This window comes from Lolium perenne, chromosome 1 (genome assembly GCF_019359855.2).
Source record: "Lolium perenne isolate Kyuss_39 chromosome 1, Kyuss_2.0, whole genome shotgun sequence".
NCBI lineage: Eukaryota > Viridiplantae > Streptophyta > Magnoliopsida > Poales > Poaceae > Lolium > Lolium perenne.
Genome location: NC_067244.2, coordinates 205,009,118 through 205,034,397, shown reverse-complemented (window position 1 = coordinate 205,034,397; position 25,280 = coordinate 205,009,118). Strand labels below are relative to the sequence as shown.

Below are 25,280 nucleotides of genomic sequence, written 5' to 3'. Positions count from 1 at the left end.
TGTCACCAAAATTCTAGTTGGAAGGAAGAGAAAGGAGGAGAGAGACACCATCGGGCGCTTGAGCTATCACCGGATGTACGTAAGAAACAAGAAATTAGCAGCCCGTCTGCAGCTCGTTCCAAGGCTTACTCTATGATAACTTTAGGTGACATGGCACGAGGCATCTAGCTTGGCTATGTTATTATTGTTTTAAAGAATCATCGTTGCTATTTTCACGGGTGGGCCTAGCAACAATTAAACGGATAGACCGCTTTCAATTAACGGAAAAAAGATCGTCTTGTGGGAAACAAAATATCGGGCGCTGATTCCGGTCCTCGAGCCTTATTTCTGAGGGAGTATGTACCCCGTAGTTATTTTCATTGGAAACCTGGGAGGGAAAGAGTCGATGCTAGTTTCCTTAAAATATGGAGTGATTAGTGTAAAGCAATTACTAGGCAGGCAGGAGAATCGGTCCACCCCGAGTCTGTTTTGTGGAGAGAAATCCGGACCACCATGCAAGCCCACATTAATTTTCTCGATCTGGTTGCTTGTTTTCCACATGCCAGGTCAGCGATCCAAGTTCCTTTGCATCATATGAACCGTCGATTCTCTTAATATTTCATCTCCAACAAGAGAACGTCAAAGATAGACAGAAAAATAGCGGCAAAGTAGAAAAAGTGGCGCCAAGTTTTTAGAATTTAAACGAAAACTGAACGAGGGACTCCCGTCTATATATGAGAGGAGGGATGGAGCCTGCCGCGTGCGGCAAGCGCGACCGACCGACTTAGACTTAGACTCTTGCGAGGAGAGGAGAGGAGAGGAGAGAAGAAAGCGCCGATGGTCTCTACATCTTTCGGCGTGGATGGTGCGCGGCGGGCGGTCACTTGGTCTGGATCATCGATCGCCGGTAACACGTCGGCGAGTTCTTCTCCAGATCGATCCCATCCCATCAGGTAAATCCATCCTATCCCAGTGACCCGTCTTTGCAAATCCTCTTTTTCCACTCCTTTTTCGTCATGGCAGTTTGAGGCTAGCAGCTTGATTTGCCTTGTCGTGCATTTTCGAATTTGTTTCGTCGCTTGATTTGCCTTGCCGTGCTGCTGCGCCAGGCCGGGGACGTACGAGCTCTTTTTCGAAAAGGACGGATTAAGTGAGGGCTCAAAATTCCATCCCTCCCGCTGCTTTTGTACAATATCTCATTTTCTTTTATCGTGCGCGACGGAAAAGATAGAAGAAAAGAAAAGGCTGGCAGTATTATTTTGGACTGACGAGTAGCACATACACGCGCAACATCTGGTACATGTCGTAGACGGTGACGAGGACGAGGCGCGTGGTGTCTGGGTAGTGCTCGGGGACGATTTCTATGATCATCTGGCGCACATGGTGGGCGCCCTGCTTCGCGAGGATGGGAGCCGGGGCGCGCATGTCGTAGACGGTGACGAGGACGAGGCCGTCGCCGCTCGCGGAGCATACTTGGCCGCCGAGGATCTGCACGATGTGCATCGGGGAGACTCATGTTTACATTTTTGGTTTTCAGGTTACTTTAATTGTCAGATAAAAGTAGGTTTTGGAGGACTAGGAAATTGATGGTGGTAGTTTCCTGAACTCTCATTTTGGGGGGAATTCCGCGAGAAGTTTGGGGTTATTAGGCTTTGCTGATGCACTTCCTCAATCTCAGTTTGGGCGAAAAGTTTTAAATATTTTGGCTCTGACTTGTTCTCTTGGTCAATTTCAGTAGAATGGCTTTATTTCTTCGGAATTTCGGCATGGGATGACAGTCAACAGCAGCTTGACACGACACTATGTCATCTTAACTTTGAATGGATTGATATCTTTTGGAAGTTAGAACTGTTGATCATTATGGTGCCTAGACTGTTCTTCCGGGATTTGTTATTATAAAGTAATATGTACCATTATGCAATCTAAAAACCTGTTTAATTTGAGAATGCTTTCATCCAATCAAATGGATATGTAAGTATAAGCCAATGTGTTCTTGTGTTCTTGATTCTGGGGATAAGCTTCATCCTTGAAAACATCTGTTGTGTCTCGTACTGGGAGCTGGTGCTTGGTGAGGTAGTGGTAGCAAAACCTGTCGTTTTTACTATTCCCCTGTTTCTGTTTTAATTTATGTTGTTAGTTTCATGGACCTGTAACCCTGATGGATCTTGGGAACTTGTTGGTTTCATCAAGAAATGGAACCGGGCCCTCCCCTTTCAGGGGGGCCTTAATTTTGATCTTAAAAAAAGCTTCATCTTGAAAATTGTCATTTTGAGAGGGAAGCTATTTTGGTCAAGGTTCTCTGAACTGTGGCTGATCTTGGAGAGTTGGATTACTATGGAATGGATTCTATGTCAGCTAAAAGCCAGTTCTTTTTCATTTAAATTACCGCGAGTTTGAGCTGTAAAGATAGTAGCTACTGATCTTACTGTCGTGTTGCTCGTGCATGCTGGTTTAGCACGCTTTAGGCAGAAAACTTGTTTGTCCGTTTGGCATTCTCGTTTTTATGTGTTACTTCAAATTCGAAGGAATGTATCTGATGCTTCGCAAGTAAAAACTCAACTGGAGAAACAGTAGGTAATTTCCTACTGTGAAAAATTATGTGAATGAGAAGTTACAATATAGGTTTTGCAAAAGAAAATCGTTATAGAGCCAAAATAGTAACAACCTAATAACTATTATACAATCGGGCTAACATATGCTAATGAGATTAGAATGAGACTTTGTCTTGCCTCTATGAAATATTAAATTTATTTCCTCCGTAAAAACACATTGGCTTCCATAAAGGGTCGGCGAAATTCTGTTAAAGATTGCATCATTCAATGCACATCCCCTTCACATGAATAAAAGGACGTTGATCTCCTACTTCAGAAAGGATTTCTGTTCATATAAGTGTTGGTGCAAAAGTAGGACCAAGTGACCAGCAATTTTTTCAGAAACTTGAGTGAAATAAAAGATGACAAGTTTAGGTAATATGGAGCTGGCATATGACACGGTCATATGATTGAATTTAAAAAAAATCCTTTGGGAGGCCATTTTGAGGGTAACTTGAGTGCCAACTTTGAACTTTGATTTGAGTGTTCTATGATGAAGACTTAGAATTATTTGCATTTTTCTACCAAAATTACTTTGTGAGGCCATTTTGAGGGGCATCGGTGGCAACCCCCCCCCCCCCCCCCCACACACACACACAAACGTGACAATTATTGCGCTTCGATGCGTGCAGGCAGCACGCTGCCCCTGGGTAGCTCCACGAACCGGGGCTCTGGCCTGTCGCTGAACGGGTCCGCCGAGATGGCACCCCAGGTCAGGTCCACCCACCACAGCCGGCCAGCGAAGGCAACCGCCTCTTGGTCGTGCTGGCCCCTCTCGAAGTAGACCCGCCGCGCAAGCGGGAGTTGGCACGGCGCGGTGACCGCGAGCTCCCAGCCGCCCGTGTCCGAGAGAAACCGGAGCATCCTGTTCCCCTGCAGCTCCGCCACGGCGAGCCTGTCCGGCGGCCCGTGCCCGCGGTCGGCTTGGGTGAGGATGCCCATGTGAGGGCCGCACAGGAGCTGCGTCGGGCCGTCCCCGATGTCAGGGAGGCGGGTCACTTGGCCGGTGAGCGGGTTGCAGAGGAAGCGCGTGGTGTCTGGGTAGTGCTCGGGGACGATCTCTGTGATCATCTGGCGCACATGATGGGCGCCCTGCTTCGCGAGGATGGGGGCCGGGGCGCGCATGTCGTAGACGGTGACGAGGACGAGGCCGTCGCCGCTCACGGAGCATACTTGGCCGCCAAGGATCTGCACGACGTCGCTGTCGGGGTCCGGCACGTCGCTGGTGTTGACGTTGAGCGCCGGCACGGAGAGTTGGGAGAAGCCCGGCGGCTCGACGATGAGCGCGGATGAGCGCAGTCGCATTATATATTTCACAATGATTCATACACCAAGAGAAATCTGAGTCAACAATGGGTTGTTTGCATGGTGCTGAGAAAATGTTTTGATGCTACAATTGAGGCTCTTGCTGTCACACTGAACACACTCTTTAGTTAACACAATAATGTTGACAATTTGAACAAAGAGAATGATTAGGTCAGTCCATGGTTGTTTACTATGCATCGATATCATGTATCTAGTATTATCTGAACTTGTGTGTTCCAGAAATTGGCTGAAATTTTGTTTCTTTTTCCGGCAATTGCATGAAAAAACAAACGGCGGTGCTCGCTAGCTGCTCCCTCTCACATCAATGCTAGATGTGCATGAATTGTTTGGCTAGCTGCTCCCTCTCACATCAACAAGGTCCTAGCTAGCTTAAATGAATTTGTATGATTGTTCCCTAAGGTATTTACTTCCTTAGAATACGTTTGATGGATTTCTTAGTTAATCCTGGGATTATAAATGTCTTTCTTGATCATGCCATGCAATACATGTGTATTTTGGAATGGACGGTGGCAGTTATGTTGTGATCAACTGGGCGTTTTTGCAGTTCGTGTTATATTTTCACCTAAACGCATGTGTTCTATAGATTTTGGCCGAGAGGACTTGGGTTGAAGATCCAGTAGGTATTGTTTTCGTTGTATTTATTGAGCTGAAGTTAGATTAGTTGGTTGTGCTGTAACGATCTGATCTTGAACTTCATGTGCTTGTACTATGGTGGCATATCTTAAATCTGGGTGTTGTTTGTGTCCTTGGAGGGTTGGCATATGTTAATTCTCGTGCTAGCTGTTTGTATTGTGATCTATTGTGATAGATGGTTTAGGTCCAAGGTTAGTATTGTACGGACATAGGCTTTGTGGGCCTCTAGGAAGCTGCCATGGTGGCCCGATTCAGGCTGGCCAAAAACATGTTATATTAAGACAAATGAGTGTGCTGACATTGATTAGATTTTGTATATTTCCACCATTGCTATAGCGATCTGGTTGAGTTTGTTCCTGTTTGCTGGTCTATGTTTTGTATGTGAAGTATTGGGTCGAAGTAATGTGGTTGACCTATCATGACTCATGTTTTAGTTCAGAACCAAATGGATGGACAGTTCTAGGTATTTAGACCTATGTTTGAATTGATTTCTTGGATATAGTGGATGTAAATGCTTTTGTGGTCCTGCTGAATCTCATTTCATTTGTTTTAAACTTCTGGTTTGTGGATTGTTTTAGGTTGCTTGGTTCACAAGTAGTTCCATGAAATACTATTTGAACTAAACATGGCTTCCTTGCAAATGGATGGTGTCAGCGTATGCAATTTCTTCCAAGTTCTACTAAGCTCAATGCCATCCAAAAGGTACCAGACATTCCCCCTTTTAATTTTCATACTTCTTCCGTGCTCAAGGACAACGTGAAGAAAGCCATGTTGTATTGTTGCTGATGATCTTGGATCATCGCGTGCTGATGCTTCTACTCATAAGGCATGCTTGAGTTATTAATTTCTCATTAGGCTTCGACTACTTCTCAAACTGAGACATCTTGTGTACTCAATATACCATATCTATGTTTTGTGAAGTAAATGAGGTGAAGAATAAGCTTAGAACAAAATTCAAAATCATTGTTACATTAGGCCTGCTTTGCTGGGTCATATCCACATACAGAAGGATTTCGTTTTGCTTTATTTCTATAGTTTGCATTTTGTTGCAAATTGTATTATGATGATGGCTTCGTTAAACTATACCCAGTTTGTTTTTCAGGTCAGATGAGACTTGGGAGAGGAAAATATTGCGGGGGAGAATCGGAGAGAAGATGAACGCGAGACTTGGAGGAGCGCCAAGTGGAATAATTATTCTTTGGTAGCTTGGTACCTGTTTTGTTGGGATTATTCCTCGTTAGGTGCTAAGAAAATGAACATTTATGTAGTCCAAATGGATTTACTTTGCTACTGCACCAAAAGAATACTTAGGTTTCTTGTGAAATGGTTGTGTATATAAGTTTCCTAGTTCCTGTGTAGTATGTGATTATTGTGAAATGTTTCATCCTCTGTACAAAATGTTTGGGCTTCATTCTTTACACATCAGTGGCAATACTTCAGTGCTACTTTGCTCCTGGATCAACTGCCAAACTGAGTTCCAATGGCATTGTCACGGCAACAATATTTCATTGTGACATGGTTCAATCCTAAACATCCATCCTTACCTTCACTATGCTAACAATGTTAACATTGTTAATCCTTCAACAATCATAAAAAAAATTGTTCCAAAATGATACTATACAGCTTCATAGTGGAACTGAATTATGACATTTGGATTAATTATGAATCATAGCTTCTAGTATTGGAAGCATGTTCATTGCGTGATGGAAAAAGGTTTGGAATGGAAAGGGATCATCGTCATATATGGAAGCATATTGTTCTGGAAACCAATGAGGAACTCGATTGAAGCAATGTGATTAGCAAAAGCTATTTTTACGGGAGTGATTAGCATGACCAGGTCACTATTTAACGAGCCTTCATTCCTATTTTCATACGCGAGCCTATCACAATACCGTTTACGATTGTACTAAAAAATGCTAGTCTTGTGGGAAACAAATATCAGATGTTGATTCGACTCCAAGCGTTCCCCGAGTCTTATTCCCGAGGGAGTGTGTACCTCCTAGATATGTTTCATTGGAAACAAACATGGGAGGGAAGGAGAGAAAGAGTCAATGCTAGTTTCCTTAAAATATGGAGTGATTAGTGTAAATCAATTAGTAAGGAGGGAGGTGAATCAGTCTACCCGAAGTCTGATTTTTGGGAGAGAAATCAGCACCGGGCGCCATGCACGGGATAATTAATTTCCTAACACACTTTTTGATTTCCACAAGCCAGGTCAGCGATCCAAGGCAAATATGAACCGTCGATTCTCTTAATCTCTCCTCTCAACAAGGCAGATCAAAGAGAGAGACGAAAAATATTAGCGAAGTAGAAAAAGTAGCGCCAAATTTTTAGGATTTAAACAAAGCCGCCACATGCGGCAAATGCGACTGACCGCTTAGACTTAGTTTCCTTAAAATATGCACCTCGTAGATATTTACATTGGAAACAAACATGTGAGGGAGAGAGAGTCAATGCTAGTTTCCTTAAAATATGGAGCGATTAGTGCAAAGAAGTTAGTATAGAGGGAGGTGAATCAGTCCACCCGGAGTCTGTTTTTTAGGAGAGAAATTAGCACCGAGCTGCCATGCATGGGCTAATTAATTTCCTGCTGCTCTCGATTGGTTTCCATAGGCCAGGTCATCGATCCAAGTCCCTCTTACCATATAAACCGTCGATTCTCTTAATCTCTACTCTCAACAAGGCAGAGCAAAAAGAGACGAAAAATAAGCGGCAAGTTAGAAAAGGTGGCGCCAAGTTTATAGAATTTGAACGAAGGCCTCCCGTCTATATATACGAGGAGGGATGGAGTCCGCCGCGTGCGGCAAGCGCGACCGACCGACTTAGACTTTGATCTTTGTCGAGGAGAGGAGAGGAGAGAAGAAAACGCCGATGGTCTCTACATCTTTCGGCGTGGATGGTGCGCGGCGGGCGGTCACTTGGTCTGGATCATCGATCGCCGGTAACACGTCCGCGAGTTCTTCTCCAGATCGATCCCATCCCATCAGGTAAATCCATCCTATCCCAGTGACCCGTCTTTGCAAATCCTCTTTTTCCCCCTCCTTTTTCGTCATGTCAGTTTGAGGCTAGCAGCTTGATTTGCCTTGTCGTGCATTTTCGAATTTGTTTCGTCGCTTGATTTGCCTTGCCGTGCTGCTGCGCCAGGCCGGGGACGTACGAGCTCTTTTTCGACGGCGCCCACGGCCCGCCCGATCGATTCGTGGTCGCTCAGCTCTGCTTCCGGGCAGGGGACAACCGCTTGATGTGAAGTTGTTTTCTACTGTATTTATACTAGATTCATTTGATCAAGTGCTAAATACGGTAAACTAGATACATACCAAAGCATTAACACTCCGTGAACACACGTGATCCTCACATCATAGCCAGCCCCTCCGGTTATCCCAATTATTGTCACCTTGGGGCCTCGGGTTCCGGACAACAATATGTGTATACAACTTGCAGATATGATAAAAAACAATAATTATCATCATGAATCAATAACATGTTCAGATTTAAGATCATGGCACTCGGGTCCAAAGTGACAAGCATTAATCATAGCAAGTTGCAACAATGTCAAAAATACAAACAACGGATACTAGGCACTATGCCCATAACAATCTTATAGCTATTACATGACTAAACTCATCCAATCCCTACCATCCCCTGCAGTCTACAGCGAGTAATTATTCACACATGGATGGGGGAATCATGGATGGTTGATGGAGAGGCGTCGGTGATTGCGATGGCGATGATCTCCTCCAAATCCCCGTCCCGGCAGGGTGCCAGAACGGAGTTTCTGGTGGCGTCGGAGCAGAACTCTTTCTGGAAAAACGTCGAACCCCCCTCGATTTTCAGGTCAGTGGCTTCTTATAGTGCGAAGGAGAGGTCGAGGGGGTGTCCGAAGCGGCCAGACCACCCCTTGGCGCGGTCCCCCAAGTTGATCCCCCCTAGGGAAACCCTAGGGGTTTGGCCGGCCTGGGCCTTGGGGGGCATGTGCCCCCGGCCCATTAGGCCAGGGAGCATCCCCTCGGCCCATGCTAGGCCTCCTAGGTCGTGGGCCCCATGGTGGACCCCTCCGGAACCTTCTAGAACCTTCCAGTCAACCACCGGAAAAATCTCGAACATTTCTGAAACCCAGAAATCAACTTCCCTTATGTGAATCTTATTCTCCGGACTATTCCGGACCTCCTCGTGACATCCTGGATCACATCCGAGACTCCGAACAAACTTCGTCTCCATACCATATTCAAATCTATTTATGCGACATCGAACCTTAAGCGCGTCACCCTACGGTTCGCGAACTATGCAGACATGGTCGAGACTCCTCTCCGAGCAATAACCAATAGCGGGATCTGGAGATCCATAATGGCTCCCACATATTCAACGATGACTTAGTGATCGATTGAACCATTTACATACGATGCCAATTCCCTTTGTCACACGATATTTTACTTGTCCGAGGTTTGATCATCGGTATCTTCATACCTTGTTCAACCTCGTTACCGACAAGTACTCTTTACTCGTACCGTGGTATGTGATCTCTTATGAACTATTCATATGCTTGCAAGCTAATCAGATGACATTCCACCGAGAGGGCCCAGAGTATATCTATCTGTCATTAGGATGGACAAATCCCACTATTGATCCATATGCCTCAACTCACACTTTCCAAATACTTAATCCCATCTTTATAACCACCCATTTACGCAATGGCGTTTGATGTAATCAAAGTACCCTTTCGGTGTAAGTGATTTACATGATCTCATGGTCGAAGGACTAAGGCAACTATGTATCGAAAGCTTATAGCAAATTGAACTTAATGACTTGATCTTATGCTACGCTCATTTGGGTGTGTGTCCATTATATCATTCAACTAATGACATAACCTTGTTATTAATAACATCCAATGTTCATGATCACGAAACCATGATCATCCATTAATCAACAAGAATATGATGCTCTTATGCAAAATCAAACATGGCACCTTGTTCCTCCGAGCTCCAACAAAAATTTGATTGATTGTAAATGGGTTTATCGCATCAAGCGGCGGTCTGATGGTACTATTGACCGCTACAAAGCGCGGCTCGTTGCAAAGGGTTTTAAGCAAAGATATGGACTTGACTATGAAGACACTTTTAGTCCAGTTGTAAAGGCAGCCACCATTCGTCTTGTTTTAGCTATCTCTGTATCCAAGGGATGGAGTCTTCGACAGCTAGACGTCAAGAACGCGTTCTTACATGGTGTTCTGGAAGAGGATGTTTATATGGCACAACCTCCTGGTTTCAAGGACTCGCGCTTTCCGCACTACATTTGCAAACTTGAAAAGGCACTTTATGGGTTAAAGCAAGCTCCTCGTGCATGGTACTCACGCCTCAGTCTGAAATTAACTGAATTTGGTTTTCTTCCCTCCAAGGCGGATACCTCTCTTTTTCTATACAACAAGTCAGGTCTCACCATGTTTGTTCTCATTTATGTTGATGACATTATTGTTACTAGCTCTTCCGATCAAGCTATTTCAGTTCTTCTTCGTCAGTTGGGTAAAAACTTTGCACTCAAGGATTTGGGCGATCTACATTATTTCTTGGGCATTGAAGTTACACGCTCAGCCGAAGGTCTTGTGTTGACGCAAGCTAAATATGCTACAGATTTGCTAGCTCGGGTTCACATGAATGGTTGTACTACTACGCCTACACCCTTGTCTACTTCAGATACATTATCCCTGACTGATGGATCTCTTCTTGGACCTGAAGATAGTACTCACTATCGAAGTATTGTTGGTGCTCTTCAGTACTTGACCTTAACAAGACCTGACTTGGCATTTTCAGTCAACAAAGTTTGTCAATATCTACATGCTCCTACTACTGTTCATTGGACAGCAGTAAAACGCATTTTGCGCTATGTGCAAGGTACCATTCATACAGGTCTTACTTTTCAGAAATCCTCATCTACACTTCTTAGTGCTTTTTCAGATGCAGACTGGGCAGGCTGTCTTGACGACAGACGGTCTACAGGTGGATTTGCTATATTCTTTGGTCCTAACTTGATATCATGGAGTGCTCGCAAACAGGCTACCGTCTCTCGCTCGAGTACCGAAGCTGAATACAAAGCACTTGCCAATGCCACTACAGAGCTTATTTGGGTGGAAGCATTGGTTCGTGAACTTGGTATTGTTCTTCGGGTTCGCCCATGTTTATGGTGTGATAATCTTGGTGCTACTTATTTATCTGCAAATCCTATCTTTCATGCCCGGACCAAGCATATTGAGATTGATTATCATTTTGTTCGTGAAAGGGTTGCCAACAAACTATTAGACATCAAATTCATCTCTAGCAAGGACCAAGTCGCTGATGGTTTCACGAAAACTCTGCCTGTAAAGTTATTAGATGAGTTCAAGCGTAATCTCAACCTCTCTCAGGTTAAGATTAAGGGGGGCTGTTAGACTTTGTTTTCTCCTCGTATTGGTTATGGTATAGTATACCACTCCATATACGTATTCTCTATGTATGCCACCGTGGGGGCTTTTCCCACGTATATATTAACACGTAACCGAGCCCAGGTAGAGGGCATCGTTCCACCAATACCGACAGATCCCTTCAGCGACCGGCCCGACATTCGATTCGTCGAGCTGCCGCGGGGCAGCGCGCGGTTGGACATTGATATCAAGGATAAAATGCTGCTGACCAAGCGCCGGATCATGGGCGTCAGCGAGGGGAAGCTGCGGTACATCGAAACGTGCACCCAAAAGGAGCCCTTCTTGATCAGGTCGTTTGCACTCGACGACGAGGGGTGCTGCTGGAAGCTCACGCGTGAGTCAAGGATTACCGTCGTCTTGCCCAACAGTGCCAAAACACACGCAGGCCACCTGCCATGGATCGCTGCCATCGATCCGTTCGACGCCAACGTTCTGTATTTCGACCTTGGTCACACTGTTTTTGCAATGGACATGGCTAAGAAGAAAGCAATCGGAAGCAGATCCTGTCCAGGTAGCATCGAAGCTCTAGGAAAGCTCCACAGCTGTGCTTTCTATCTGCCGTGCGTGCTCCCAACATGGCTTCAATCATGCTACATTCCTTCTGCAGGTACTATATGCTTCTTGGTACATTGCATATTAATTGAGGCGTTCAAATTTTACTTCACTATACCTGTTAGATTGCACAGGTTTTGTGTTCACCATTTCGTTAAAATCATGTGACTGTTTTGTTGATACAGACCGACTGTAGCTATATTGAACTTCTTCCCTATGCAGAGATGCGGAGTGGTCTACCTGTTTAGCATCAGCGATAGCAGCTTAAATGTTCTCTAGACTTAATCACTGCAAACAGGCTAATAGCAAACTAGCTATTATTGTCCGTGTTTGTTCAGATATGCAAGGCGGAATTTGGTATTACTAGAAAATCTGATGTATTTTTTGATTGCATTAGTATTGCATTGTATGTCATCTAAATTGTTTTGTTTCCATAATTATTGTTTGTGTATCGGTGCAATTACCATGTTAAATGCCTAAACCGTGGATCCAATTCATTTCTTGCCATAACTGAGAAACATAAACTGCTCTCAAAGTCATTTACCATTCTTTTTATTATAATTTAATGTATGTAAGCATATTTCAAGGAACCCTTTCAAGCAAGAACACCAGGAAGACGTTGGCTGACATACTGGTTCGTGCTGACAGAGACTAGAAAAGTTGAAGCCCTCGGCTAACTTGTCTGTGGTACTTTATCTTACCTTGTTTCCTTCAGTATATTCATATCTCATTGTTTCTCCTTTAACGATTTTCCATTTCTCTTATCTTTACATGCAATGTGCTACTTGGCTACTTTCATAAACAATGTACTTTTAGACTTTTGTTCAGGTTAATGTGTCACCATGTTGGTCAATGGTCATGTGTACAGTTCACTATGTTGAACTGGTTATCTTACCTGTTCAATGTTTACATTACAATGCTATCGTTGTCCTTAATTCCAACTCGTTTGGTTAAATCATGTTGCATTAAATATGGCACAAACCAGGGAAAGCATGACTAGTGTACTAATTGTATTGTGTGTAGCAATGGTGTAAAATGCCTAGGTCTGTGGTTATCATATATGTGTTACACTCATGCCCATGTATAGGTAGCACTTCCAATCATATAAACCCTTCATTTAGCTGTTCTGCAGCAGTATAACTTATGTCACACACAAACTCTTGAATGGGAAAAAAAGTGGAACTAGGAATTTAAATATTAATAACGTAAATACATGTAAAATATGCTAACTTCATTTGTGCTGATAAAATTAGACAATAGGATTGAATAAATTCGCAGCTCAAGTCTGAAAATTATACGAGTTCATCATTTGCAAGAGAGCCACTGAATGCCAATATCATGTACAATAGCCAGTTTTTCTACAATGTCCGCGACGTGTTACTATACCTGCCCCTGCCAAATTCTATTGAGCAACACTTTCTTCACCACGCATGTCTTATGATTACAAAGTTAAAACTTGGAGTGTGAAAGATCACAAGGGTTATGGAGCATAAAAAAGCACCTTCCTTGATGAGCCATTGTTTTTTACCATTGATAAATATTATCACCTACTGATCTTGCCTAAACTGAACTGTGCTTTTCGCTCTTACGAATTCCTCACATGACCATATTGTAATTTATAATTCAACAACAAGAGCATGTTGCAGCGTGCAGGTGTTATCTAATTTTTTGTAATTGCTCAATATGAATGGGAATCTCTGCTTGTGCTGTTGTGTACTTCCGAACTCGTATTTCTGTTCACTTGTACTTATATTGAGCTGAAGAAGAAATTAAAGGAGAAAATTATATCTCTTGTTTATGTTTGGTGTTTTCTATATACCAATATTCAGATTTCTCTAGTGTCCATTTATTTTAGGAATCATGACCCATATCGGGGAGACTCATGTTTACATTTTTGGTTTTCAGGTTACTTTAATTGTCAGATAAAAGTAGGTTTTGGAGGACTAGGAAATTGATGGTGGTAGTTTTCTGAACTCTCATTTTGGGGGAAATTCCGCGAGAAGTTTGGGGTTATTAGGCTTTGCTGATGCACTTCCTCAATCTCAGTTTGGGCGAAAAGTTTTAAATATTTTGGCTCTGACTTGTTCTCTTGGTCAATTTCAGTAGAATGGCTTTATTTCTTCGGAATTTCGGCATGGGATGACAGTCAACAACAGCTTGACACGACACTATGTCATCTTAACTTTGAATGGATTGATATCTTTTGGAAGTTAGAACTGTTGATCATTATGGTGCCTAGACTGTTCTTCTGGGATTTGTTATTATAAAGTAATATGTACCATTATGCAATCTAAAAACCTGTTTAATTTGAGAATGCTTTCATCCAATCAAATGGATATGTAAGTATAAGCCAATGTGTTCTTGTGTTCTTGATTCTGGGGATAAGCTTCATCCTTGAAAACATCTGTTGTGTCTCGTACTGGGAGCTGGTGCTTGGTGATGTAGTGGTAGCAAAACCTGTCGTTTTTACTATTCCCCTGTTTCTGTTTTATGTTGTTAGTTTCATGGACCTGTAACCCTGATGGATCTTGGGAACTTGTTGGTTTCATCAAGAAATGGAACCGGGCCCTCCCCTTTCAGGGGGGGCCTTAATTTTGATCTTAAAAAAAGCTTCATCTTGAAAATTGTCATTTTGAGAGGAAGCTATTTTGGTCAAGGTTCTCTGAACTGTGGCTGATCTTGGAGAGTTGGATTACTATGGAATGGATTCTATGTCAGCTAAAAGCCAGTTCTTTTTCATTTAAATTACCGCGAGTTTGAGCTGTAAAGATAGTAGCTACTAATCTTACTGTCGTGTTGCTCGTGCATGCTGGTTTAGCACGCTTTAGGCTGAAAACTTGTTTGTCCGTTTGGCATTCTCGTTTTTATGTGTTACTTCAAATTCGAAGGAATGTATCTGATGTTTCGCAAGTAAAAACTCCTCAACTGCAGAAACAGTAGGTAATTTCCTACTGTGAAAAATTATGTGAATGAGAAGTTACAATATAGGTTTTGCAAAAGAAAATCGTTATAGAGCCAAAATAGTAACAACCTAATAACTACTAGCAAGGATAGGCGCGGCGGCACGCCGCGCCCAACCTGGAGTGAATGAATGAAGGATGCTTCAAATTTTGTTAGAATACGGTAGTTTGCTGCGACACCCAGCCTAACCTGGAGTGAAAGAATAAAGGATGCTTTAAATTATGTTACGTTACAGTTGTGATGTGGAGGACAGTTGTGATGTGGAGGACTGGTAGTAACAAATGGTAAGCAATGTGCTAAAATTACTTAGAAGTGAGTGGACTATTGTTCTGTATAATGGGAATTATTTTCAGAAATAGCGGGTACAATAGGGACTTGAGTACTTGACTTCGGATTCTACTAAGTTCGATAAGTAAAAGCAGCAACCATAACTGCCTTGTTTCCTTTGAATAGTTCTTTAGCGCAAGTTGTCATCGTCCTTATTGCCAGATGATAGAACAATGACTTCTTGGATCTTGACATGAAGGCTGGGGCTGGTGTGGCTCGTGCTCTGCTAGAGGAGGGCCCTGGCTCATCGTGGGTGCCAACAGCGGAGAAGATATCTCTATGGCACACTGAAGTGAGCTATCCGAGCAGTGCTCTCCATGAAATGTCATTCAAATATTCTTTTGAAACTAATAACCATGCTTCTAGTTTTCCATTGATTCGTTCTTGTGGGCCTATCATCATATTTCATAGAAAGAAATCATCAAATTACTACAAAGAAAAAGAAGTAGTGCGAAGATATGAGCAAGGAAGAGATTTGTAAAAGTATACATTCTTATTAAATCATGTCTATTTCAAAACACACCTAGGTCTATCCTGCAACCATGTCCTTTTATCATAGGCTTGCCGTTGCAAACATAGCTCTAGAATACATCAAATAAACCATACAATACAGCTTATGGGCTAAGAATATTGTAGCTCTGCATAATCAGCAAACCTTAGAAGGAATGACTGACAAAAATCCAAATTGAGCACTCAAATCAGAAAAGGGTTCTCTAGAATTTATACAACACATTCATTCAGTTAGTTGTTTCTATATCTCTGCAAATCGTGTGTTCTAAACCTGCAGAAATACACAACATAAGTTTCCCACGGTAGCCTTTCACTGAATAGGTTCCTATGCATTTAGAGGATTTTTTTTATAGCAAAGGAGATCATGTACTAACTGAAATAGCATATATAATATAATAGGAAATTTGTGACACTCAAAGAGCTCTCCTTGGATAAACACGTGACACTGGGACTGTTGCTAATTTATTACTATGTAGCACTCAAAGAGGACTAGTACTAATTTGTTTCGCTAAACATTCGAACACATAGCAGCACGATAGAATAAGATGATATCATATGGAAGCTAGCACAATTCAATCGGCTAATTTTACTTTCAGTGAACTATAAAATAAGTTGGCATCTACGTTACTTGATGCCAAACGTGAAAGGTAACCTGAAAGAAAGCATCCATTTGATGTAGAATACAGTTGATGAGAAAAAGAACATACTGTGCGCACAGATTGCTTCCATTTGCAGAGTGTTTCTCCTCTTCATGCTTCCTGGAATGAAGGTAAATGCATGTATTCGGCGTTTGAAGCAAGTCACTCAAGTACGTACTTGACTTGAATGTTTTCCCAACACATGAGTGGATGTCATAGATATATGAACTACTCTGAGAACACGTTGTCTAGAAAACACATGGAAATAACATTGTAACCTGTTTATCAAGGAAGAACATAAAAATCAGTGATCTATACATCAAAGGAACCCACAAATCTATTTATGAACCCTGTAGTAAAATTTATCATAATCCATATTCTCTATAAGTAATTCAGGTCACATACAATACAAACTGGAAGATAATGAGAAAGGAAGATATATGTTCAAGCTTCTCAAATTACTCAGATATTCAGATGTTTTTTGTTTTTTTATTGTTGCATACCACGCTTATCAAGTGGTCAGATATTCAGATGTTATGAGAACGGATCCTAGAAAAAAGAAATATTTCCATGCGAATTGTTAAGTGAGTGGCTACACTGAAAAAGCAAGCTGAGAAATGACCAAACCTAACAGCACCTTAAAGCAATTCAGAAGTTTAAATGTTCCTTAGCAATTGTATTCAAGGATACGAATCCATAGTGCAGCTAGAAGGGCAAAGAATTAAAGGGATGCAATTAACATGTAGGGAAAAAATGTAGGCAACTACAATGTTTCTGAATTTCTCTCTATTTTGCTTTGGTTGACCGTTGGACCCTCAAAATGAAGCTTCATTAAATATTTTTTAAGAGAAGGCCGGGATGACACACCTCTAAGGAGAACTTGATTATTGTGCAATATAAAACCTTTATCTTTATGATAATCTTGTTCATGCCAACTGAATCATCGAAACAAAGATTATATAATATGGAAAAACTTCTACAGGGCAGAAACAATCCTTATAATAGATAATTATCCTGACATATAAAATATAGCTGCTAAATAATATGAGTACTCTGGTAAAGAAGTGATATTTAAAATTCGAGCAAACACTGGATGAGTCCGTCATTGCGCTCAATATACTACTGTTTCGACGCATCAATGCCCAACGAAGAGTAGCAGAGGAAGTACAAATTTAGACAACCAGCAATCAGACCTGAAAAAATGCCCTTACAGAACCAGAAAAGATAACATCCCAAACGGCAGAGAGAGAAACGGCAGAGAGAGAATAAAAGCAGCAGCCACCAACAGCTCAGTTCGACAACCTGAAAACAGAACACATACAGTCAAGACTGAAGAGGATTGGCCGAGGCAGCAGACCAATTCACTATAAATGATATAAATAACAGGAAAATCCAGGTAATTTTAACCACGCACTTACTAATTTTATTTCAAGAATAAATCTATATATAATATTTGTTGGAGTCATCTGGTTCAGTTGGGAAGGAGAGCGAGAGAGAACAAAATAGAACACACAAAGATGCATTTGATTCTCTTCAGAACTTTGGAAAATATTTTGCAGGCTAACAGAAAAGACCAGGTGGCTTTTCAAGAAGCATGCCCGTAGCAGTTAAGAAAAATAGCAGGAAGGGCAGGCTAAGCATTATTGCTAGATACCAAACTGTCGATTCCGTTATGCAGTTCTTCTCTTCCAGTGATCTGTTCATTACAGAATCCGTTGGATGGCATTCTAATTTTTACCACTGGACAGCTAAATTGTCAAAATCTCTAGAGGTGCAGGTAGACTGAATCCACAAAAATCAATGCTCAAGAAGCATCCGGAAGGTACAAAAGTACAGGCTAACTTAATCCACAAAATCATTCTGATGGTTGGCATCTTTGGGCAGGAACATGAACATATAAAAAAAGGGTCCATATTTTCTAGCGTACTGAACTTGTGTAATATCATCTTGTCTTGTCATAAAGAGAAAGATCCACCTAGCGTATGTAAGTTTGGAAGATAGAATAAAAATAATTATTTCACCATATCAAAGTCTATCATCAGAAAAAGGATATTGTCATCATTTGAAACAATTTATTCAATATTTTCTTTTCAGCTTGGCTAGGAAAATATGTCTCTTTAGTTCAATTCCTTCAAGTTGAGAGTTGTGAGAGGATGATCAGGTTTCACAGTATGAACATATGAAAGTGCTACAGAAGAGGGAAGAATTAAACGTGGCATCTAGTTAACTGTACATCAATACATTACTATTAGGATCTATAATTGCTCACAGCCAACAGCAATAAAGAGGAGCACAGATACGGAATACAGGGACAGTTCTACAAATCAGAAAAAACCCAGAACCAGCCCAGTTGAGGGGATGGATACCTAGCCTGGCCCAGGCATCAGAGCGACCAAGGCCAACCTCGAAGTGATGGAGTTTGAGCAACTTACCACTTACCAGGGTACTTGAGAATAGCTAGGTGTGGACCAACCGGTGGCCAACATTCTTGAGCTGTGCGTTCCACAGAGGTCTTGAGGCCAGACCACAAGAGTGATCACAGCGACGGCGCTGTAGAACGCATGCGAGAGCGAGAGGAGCGGAGGGAAGACCAGCTGGTGCTGGACTGCTTGTTCTGGCATGGATAAACAAGATGGTCAGCACTGCCCGAGGTACGTCGGCGGCACGTCGCCGAGAATGACCGCAGTTCATGGCCTGTCCAACTGGCCCCGGAAGGTTCAATTTCGGACCTGAAATTAAACGGCACCTTGGACGGAATCGGGGACCTCAAGAGTAGCAGAGCACATCAGCGTGCTCCGCCGCCAAGTCCGGGAACTTGGGGAGCTTCTGGAGGCTGGTCGCTGAGGGGATCAGCTTCACGCCTCCCGCGCCCGCGCCTGGAGACCACCCATCTACTCGCGCGGATCTTATTGCGGGTGACGATCTCGTTCGTATTCGTCTCCTTGCCGTGTTGACTTTCCTGACAACGTCCGGTGGCGATGGAATCAGAATTTAGATCGATGAATTACTGTTGAGAGGAAGAAATAAGTAGATATAGATACCAACCCGTAGGTTCCCTCGCCGATTTGATCAAGATCGTGGAAGCAGTCGACGCCGCGATGCAGGCGTGGGGGCGTCGCGGGCCGCGGCGGCGCCTGCAACCACCATTATGGGCACATCCACCAGCAGCACGTCCACCACCACGAAATCGACAATCACCACGGGATCCTCCACAAGCAGTGCCTCCACCGCCATGAAACTGGCCACCGCCACGGGCTCCTCCAGTCGGCGGCTGTGTGGCGGAGTAGGCGGCGGCCTGAAACTCCCCACGATGCGCCTGCTGCTGCTCATCAGAGCCGTCCTGGCAAAGCCTCCCGCAACGGGTCTCATCGCGCTCGTCGACAGCGGCCTGGCAGAGCCTCCCGCAACACGGCGCGCCTCCTCGCGCCCATCGGACGCGCGCGCCCCGGCGGGACCCCTTGGGACGCGCTTGTTGGCGGCGGCCCGGCGGAGCCTCCCGCGGCGCGCTCAACCAACCACGATGCCCCTCCTCTCTATTGCTGCTCCGAGGACCTAACTGCTGGGCAGAGGGAATTGGGTGGAGGTACAGCGCCTAGGACTCTACGGGAGTTTTCTAGAGGGTCAAAGCGGTGCTGCAGGAACAAAACGAACAGTGGCCAAATATGCTACGCTCACCCAAGTCTAAAACTAAAAGCATCACCATGTGAACCACCCGACCGTAACAAACCAGATAAAAATTGCAAGACACCTCAAAAGTTGTACCTCAAATAATAACAGACCAGATGAAAACACGTGTCAACAGGAGCACAAAAACTAAACCCAAAATTATGAGAAAAAAGATGTTTGTTACACTTTAATATAGTAGTTATTATACAATCGGGCTAACATATGCTAATGAGATTAGAATGAGACTTTGTCTTGCCTCTATGAAATATTAAATTTATTTCCTCCGTAAAAACACATTGGCTTCCATAAAGGGTCGGCGAAATTCTATTAAAGATTGCATCATTCAATGCACACCCCCTTCACATGAATAAAAGGACATTGATCTCCTACTTCAGAAAGGATTTCTGTTCATGTAAGTGTTGGTGCAAAAGTAGGACCAAGTGACCAGCAATTTTTTCAGAAACTTGAGTGAAAGAAAAGATGACAAGTTTAGGTAATATGGTGCTAGCATATGACACGGTCATATGATTGAATTTAAAAAAAAAATCCTTTGGGAGGCCATTTTGAGGGTAACTTGAGTGCCAACTTTGAACTTTGATTTGAGTGTTCTATGATGAAGACTTAGAATTGTTTGCATATTTCTACCAAAATTACTTTGTGAGGCCATTTTGAGGGGCATCGGTGGCAACCCCCCCCCCCCCCCCCCACACACACACACACACAACCGTGACAATTATTGCGTGCACCCTTAAAGGGCTTGCCTTGCCGGACATCATATGGAGGGCATCGGTGGAGATGCCCTAATTGAACATTTAATGAAATATAAAAATGCCCAATGAGTATCAACTTTTTGCCTAAAAAATGAGACCTATATAGGCTGCGGCTAATGTTGAAAAAAATAAGAGCTTCAATACCACCTGTAAATAATCCAAGAAACACGACAGGTATATGCATCCATCTTTCGGCCCGAGAACTTCACGGGATAGAAGATAGGGTATAAGAAATAGGCTATTCAGTGGTATGGTTCCTTAATTAAAACAACAGCCTATGGAGCAAAGCATTAAAGTGGACTACTGGCATATAGAAGACAGCAAGTAAGATCAATGCCGTACAATCTCTACAAGGGTAAACTTATCAGTTGCATAGTAAGCGAGAATTCCAAGTCTCCAAGATCAGCCACACTCCAGAGCAACTTAAATCTCTCGAAAATGAAGGTTCTTCTCAATAGTAAGTAAAAACAGAATACTGTATGTTCAAACAATCATTACATCATCAGACATCTCTCATTCATACAGTAGAGATAGGTAAGCAGGGAAGATCCCTAATCAAAATTACCCACAAGGGAGTTAAAGTGTGTTGAGTCCACCTTTTAGTACAGAAAAATGGGCATATTGTCTTACCAGACATTGACTCAATTGAGTGATTCTATACAATGTTCTGGTTTGAACTTAAAACCCGAAACAACTTCCAGATTTTCCCCGAAACAAGTAGTTCAAGAGCAAACTCCAAAAACCAAACTTCTCCAGCTTTTCCGCAAAATGGGTGTCCACGCAAACTGCCACCATCAGGTACTACTTGATTGTTTTTAGATTTAAGAAACCTGGAAACAAAACATCAGCGACATTTTAGTATAAACATATAAGTGGAACGATTGGCCGATTAAAAAGGAGCAGAAAAATTAAAGTAAACAGAATTGCTGAACTAGTCCATTTACATATGCCCCTTTTAAGTTGGAATGAACAATGAATTAGTATTTTGATAAAAATCATTTCTTGATCGAAGCAGAAACACACAATGTATAATCATTGTTTATGAAATCACAATGTCAAGTTTCAAGCTTGATCAGGTGGTGATAGTATATTTGGGGGAAGAGAAAAGACAATGCTTAATTGGATATTATGGTGACAAGGTGGGGCATCCTTCACGTTCTTATCAATAATTTATTGCTCAATTGGTATACTTAATATGTTAATTCCTTGTTGTGAAATCACAGTTTCCAGTTTCAAGCATGATCATTTGATGATAGTATTTGAGGAAAAAGAAAATACAATGCTTAATTGGATATTATGGTGACAATGCAAGGAATTCTTCAGGTTCTTATTAATGGTTTATTCCTCAGTTTGTAGTGATGCACCTAATATGTTAATCATGCCTGCTAGTTCTGAAACACTCTTTTAGATGATGATGGAATCTAGTTCAGCAAACACCAATACTCCTAAGGGTCCAAGCTAATACATCAATAGTTTTCAGCAGCATTACATGCTGGCTGATGCTGCCACAAGACTCTACCACCCAGAAGAACTAATTCAATTACCACGCTTAGCATTATACCAAATGATCTGAAAATACTAAATATTTGAGCATGTGTATTAGTTATTACAACACTTGGCTTGGCAATTGGCATAGACACACTGAAATACTGACTGACTGATAATTCTGTGACTAGTATGTGTGCCAAACATATACTATTGTTCCAATAAAATATGAACTAGAATTTAACCAACTGCAGACTGGTATTAATGATGGCAGCATATTAGGCAATATATACTAGTAAATAATTGACAAAAAGTGCGCAGGATTGCTCTTTGAAATCATAAACTGAATGGCGTGAGTAACATGTATATGTAAGAAGAATACAACATCCTGAACATGTGAATGGATGGCATAAAGCTAACGATATATGGATCAATTCAGAAGCATGAGCTTAGATATATATAGAACACAGTACCCAGAGATACATCGACTTGTAACTTGGTGCGCTTCAGTTCGTGTGACTTCCACCAGAACGAACCAGAACATCTGCCAAAGTCTTGTTTTCCCCATCATCCTTCTTGCCTGAAAATGCAAACTCCTCTGATGAAGGCACACGGATCTGAAAAAAAGACTAACACGACACAATTTATACATACTTTCTATATCTATGCCTTGTACTGATATAGGAAAGCATGCCAAGTCATTATTGGCTTGTTTATCGAGAGAAACCATTCTATGCCTTTCCCAATAGTGCTAATCATTTGACCATTATTGTCCCCACAGAATGATAAACATACCCTACCCTCGGAACGCTTCTAAATAAACTCTGGCGTGGATGGCTGGCAGAAAAAAAATTATACAAGCGCGCAGGACTACATGAGCCTGTAGAAACATGTAAATGTAGAACTTTCCGATGTGACCATTTCAGCTACATATCTGGGGAGGGGCTAGAAGTTTAAGGTAGGTGACATGAGACATTGGAATTGAAAACTCGAGTTCCAAATGATATCGCCATTTTAAACCCAAGAAGTGAATGAGAATTAGTAGCATCAGTACAGTTTAGATACAATTGGTAGTGCAAAAAATACTCATAGACCGCAACTTCTAGTAGTACAACATATTGCCTGACTGGAATTTCTAGTAGTAGGATGTTTTCACCTACACCTAACTGATTAACAATGACAGCCTATTTCGAAGGTCTACGTAATTTTTGTTCCGATCCAAATCGTTACCAAACTATATAATGCAGTTATATAGAAAGAATTATGCTCGTCTAATCTTTTGATCAACACAAAGAGATCATCTCTACTCGATACCTCCCACGTTATGATCAACAAACCATACTCTTTGTTACAATTGTAAACAGTTTCTTTGAAAATAAGATGGCCCAGCAAAAACCTCATGGACAATGCAAAATTGCAACCCAGGGATGGTATATATGTTCCAAGATTATGTAAAAGTAACAATGCGAACGACCTAGCTATTGATTACCTGCAGCAGGGATCCGGCAGGATTCGAGCCAGGGTGGAAGCACGCATGTGACACAGGAACTGGTGCCGTCCTTCGGAGAACTCCCAATCACCTCCTCCCTGTTCATGTCCACGACGACGATGTGCTCTCCGACCGACAGGTAGATGACATTGCCATTGAGCGGGTCAAAGGCGCTAATTTGAGGCGTGGTCTTCTCCGGCAAGGGCAGCCACGGATGGTCTCCGTCGGACCAGAGACGGCTGAGCACCAGGCGGTGCTCCAGCGTCCAGGCGCTGCCCTCGTCGTCGAGCGCGAAGACGCTGAGCACGAACGGCTCCCGATTCCACACCTCGGCATACCGCGGCCTTCCGTCGCTGACCCCCATGCGCCGGTACCTACCCAGCCCACCTCTCCGCAAGGCCTCCCCTTCCTCAACGGTACGAAGCAACCTTCCGGTCGGCACTTCCATGCGTGCAGGCAGCACGCTGCCCCTGGGTAGCTCCACGAACCGGGGCTCCGGCCTGTCGCTGAACGGGTCCGCCGAGATGGCACCCCAGGTGAGGTCCACCCACCACAGCCGGCCGCCGAAGGCAACCGCCTCTTGGTCGTGCTGGCCCCTCTCGAAGTAAACCCGGCGCGCAAGAGGGAGTTGGCACGGCGCGGTGACCGCGAGCTCCCAGCCGCCCGTGTCCGAGAGAAACCGGAGCATCCTGTTCCCCTGCAGCTCCGCCACGGCGAGCCTGTCCGGCGGCCCGTGGCCACGGTCGGCTTGGGTGAGGACGCCCATGTGAGGGCCGCACAGGAGCTGCGTCGGGCCGTCCCCGATGTCAGGGAGGCGGGTCACTTGGCCGGTGAGGGGGTTGCAGAGGAAGCGCGTGGTGTCTGGGTAGTGCTCAGGGACGATCTCTGTGATCATCTGGCGGACGTGATGGACGCCCTGCTTCGCGAGGATCGGGGCCGGGGCGCGCATGTCGTAGACGGTGACGAGGACGAGGCCGTCGCCGCTCGCGGAGCATACTTGGCCGCCGAGGATCTGCACGACGTCGCTGTCGGGGTCCGGCACGTCGCTGGTGTTGACGTTGAGCGCCGGCACGGAGAGTTGGGAGAAGCCCGGCGGCTCGACGATGAGCGCGGACGAGCGCAGTCGCATCCCGCCGGCCGCTGCCGCCTGCTCGAACATGACCCAGGGAGGACGGGAGGTGGCGCCCGTGGAGAGGGATCGGCGTAGGCGGCCGGAGACGCCAGCGGAGAGGCCTAGGAGGCGCCTTAGTGACATCGCGGCGTGGGCGGCGGCGCACTGTAGTGGTGATGCGGTGAGGTGAGCTGTGAGCGGAGAGCAGAAGGATTCCTGATGGTGCAGAGGCGTCGGTTCACGTGGACTGGGTGCACACAACTGAAATATCTGGGCGTGGCAGGCCCTGCAAAAGGTAGGGTGGGCGGTTTTGAACGGCGTCGCCATTGGCTGTGCTGATCATACGCCACCACTTCCCGCCAAATTTTCCTTCAGCCTTCAGCTCTGTTCTACTTTGACCGCTAGGACCAGTAGGGTACTGTCCTGGATCATCAATCCCCATCCTTTCCCCAGTTTTCCGCTCGCAAAACTTTCACTTCGGTCTGAAATATAAAAAACTTTCAATTAGGAAATTTAAGGTCAAATAGTGAGCTTTCAGAAACTCTAATTGAGCATCTAAATAATTGGACATATAATTTGCCAAATGAGATCACTTTTTGGGCATAAAAACAGATTTCACATTTTTTAACATACAAAATGATATCACCAGGGTTCCTTAATTTAAAAAAATGACTTATGCAGCAAAGCAGTAAATTGAACGATTTTGACATATGTAAGACGGTAGTGCGATCAGCAGCATACATCCCAAACTCGCATATAGGTAAGAAAACTGGCACGGAGCATACACGTGT

General features: G+C 43.6%; 2 protein-coding genes and 2 long non-coding RNA genes across 4 annotated transcripts; 1 reads left to right on the top strand and 3 right to left on the bottom strand.

Moving 5' to 3' along the window:
• Positions 1 to 11,007: 11,007 nt before the first annotated feature.
• LOC139833943 (uncharacterized) lies at positions 11,008 to 13,755 on the top strand. Its single transcript, XM_071824319.1, has 3 exons — positions 11,008 to 11,587; positions 12,120 to 12,219; positions 13,438 to 13,755. Exons 1-2 carry the CDS (start codon positions 11,008 to 11,010, stop codon positions 12,185 to 12,187), a joined length of 648 nt encoding a protein of 215 aa, XP_071680420.1. The 3' UTR covers positions 12,188 to 12,219; positions 13,438 to 13,755.
• Positions 13,756 to 14,799: 1,044 nt separating this feature from the next.
• LOC139835037 (uncharacterized) lies at positions 14,800 to 16,229 on the bottom strand. Its single transcript, XR_011750749.1, has 2 exons — positions 16,038 to 16,229; positions 14,800 to 15,212 (listed from the first exon to the last, which is right to left on the bottom strand). It is a non-coding gene; the product is annotated as an uncharacterized lncRNA (long non-coding RNA).
• Positions 16,230 to 18,172: 1,943 nt separating this feature from the next.
• Positions 18,173 to 18,948, bottom strand: LOC139835036 (uncharacterized). The gene is made up of 2 exons (XR_011750746.1): positions 18,698 to 18,948; positions 18,173 to 18,582 (listed from the first exon to the last, which is right to left on the bottom strand). It is a non-coding gene; the product is annotated as an uncharacterized lncRNA (long non-coding RNA).
• A 1,894-nt stretch (positions 18,949 to 20,842) lies between these two features.
• Positions 20,843 to 25,250, bottom strand: LOC127320415 (uncharacterized). The gene is made up of 3 exons (XM_051349819.2): positions 23,379 to 25,250; positions 22,363 to 22,469; positions 20,843 to 21,234 (listed from the first exon to the last, which is right to left on the bottom strand). The coding sequence occupies exons 1-2, from the start codon at positions 24,814 to 24,816 to the stop codon at positions 22,396 to 22,398; spliced, it is 1,512 nt and encodes a 503-aa protein (XP_051205779.1). The 5' UTR covers positions 24,817 to 25,250; the 3' UTR covers positions 20,843 to 21,234; positions 22,363 to 22,395.
• Positions 25,251 to 25,280: the final 30 nt, after the last annotated feature.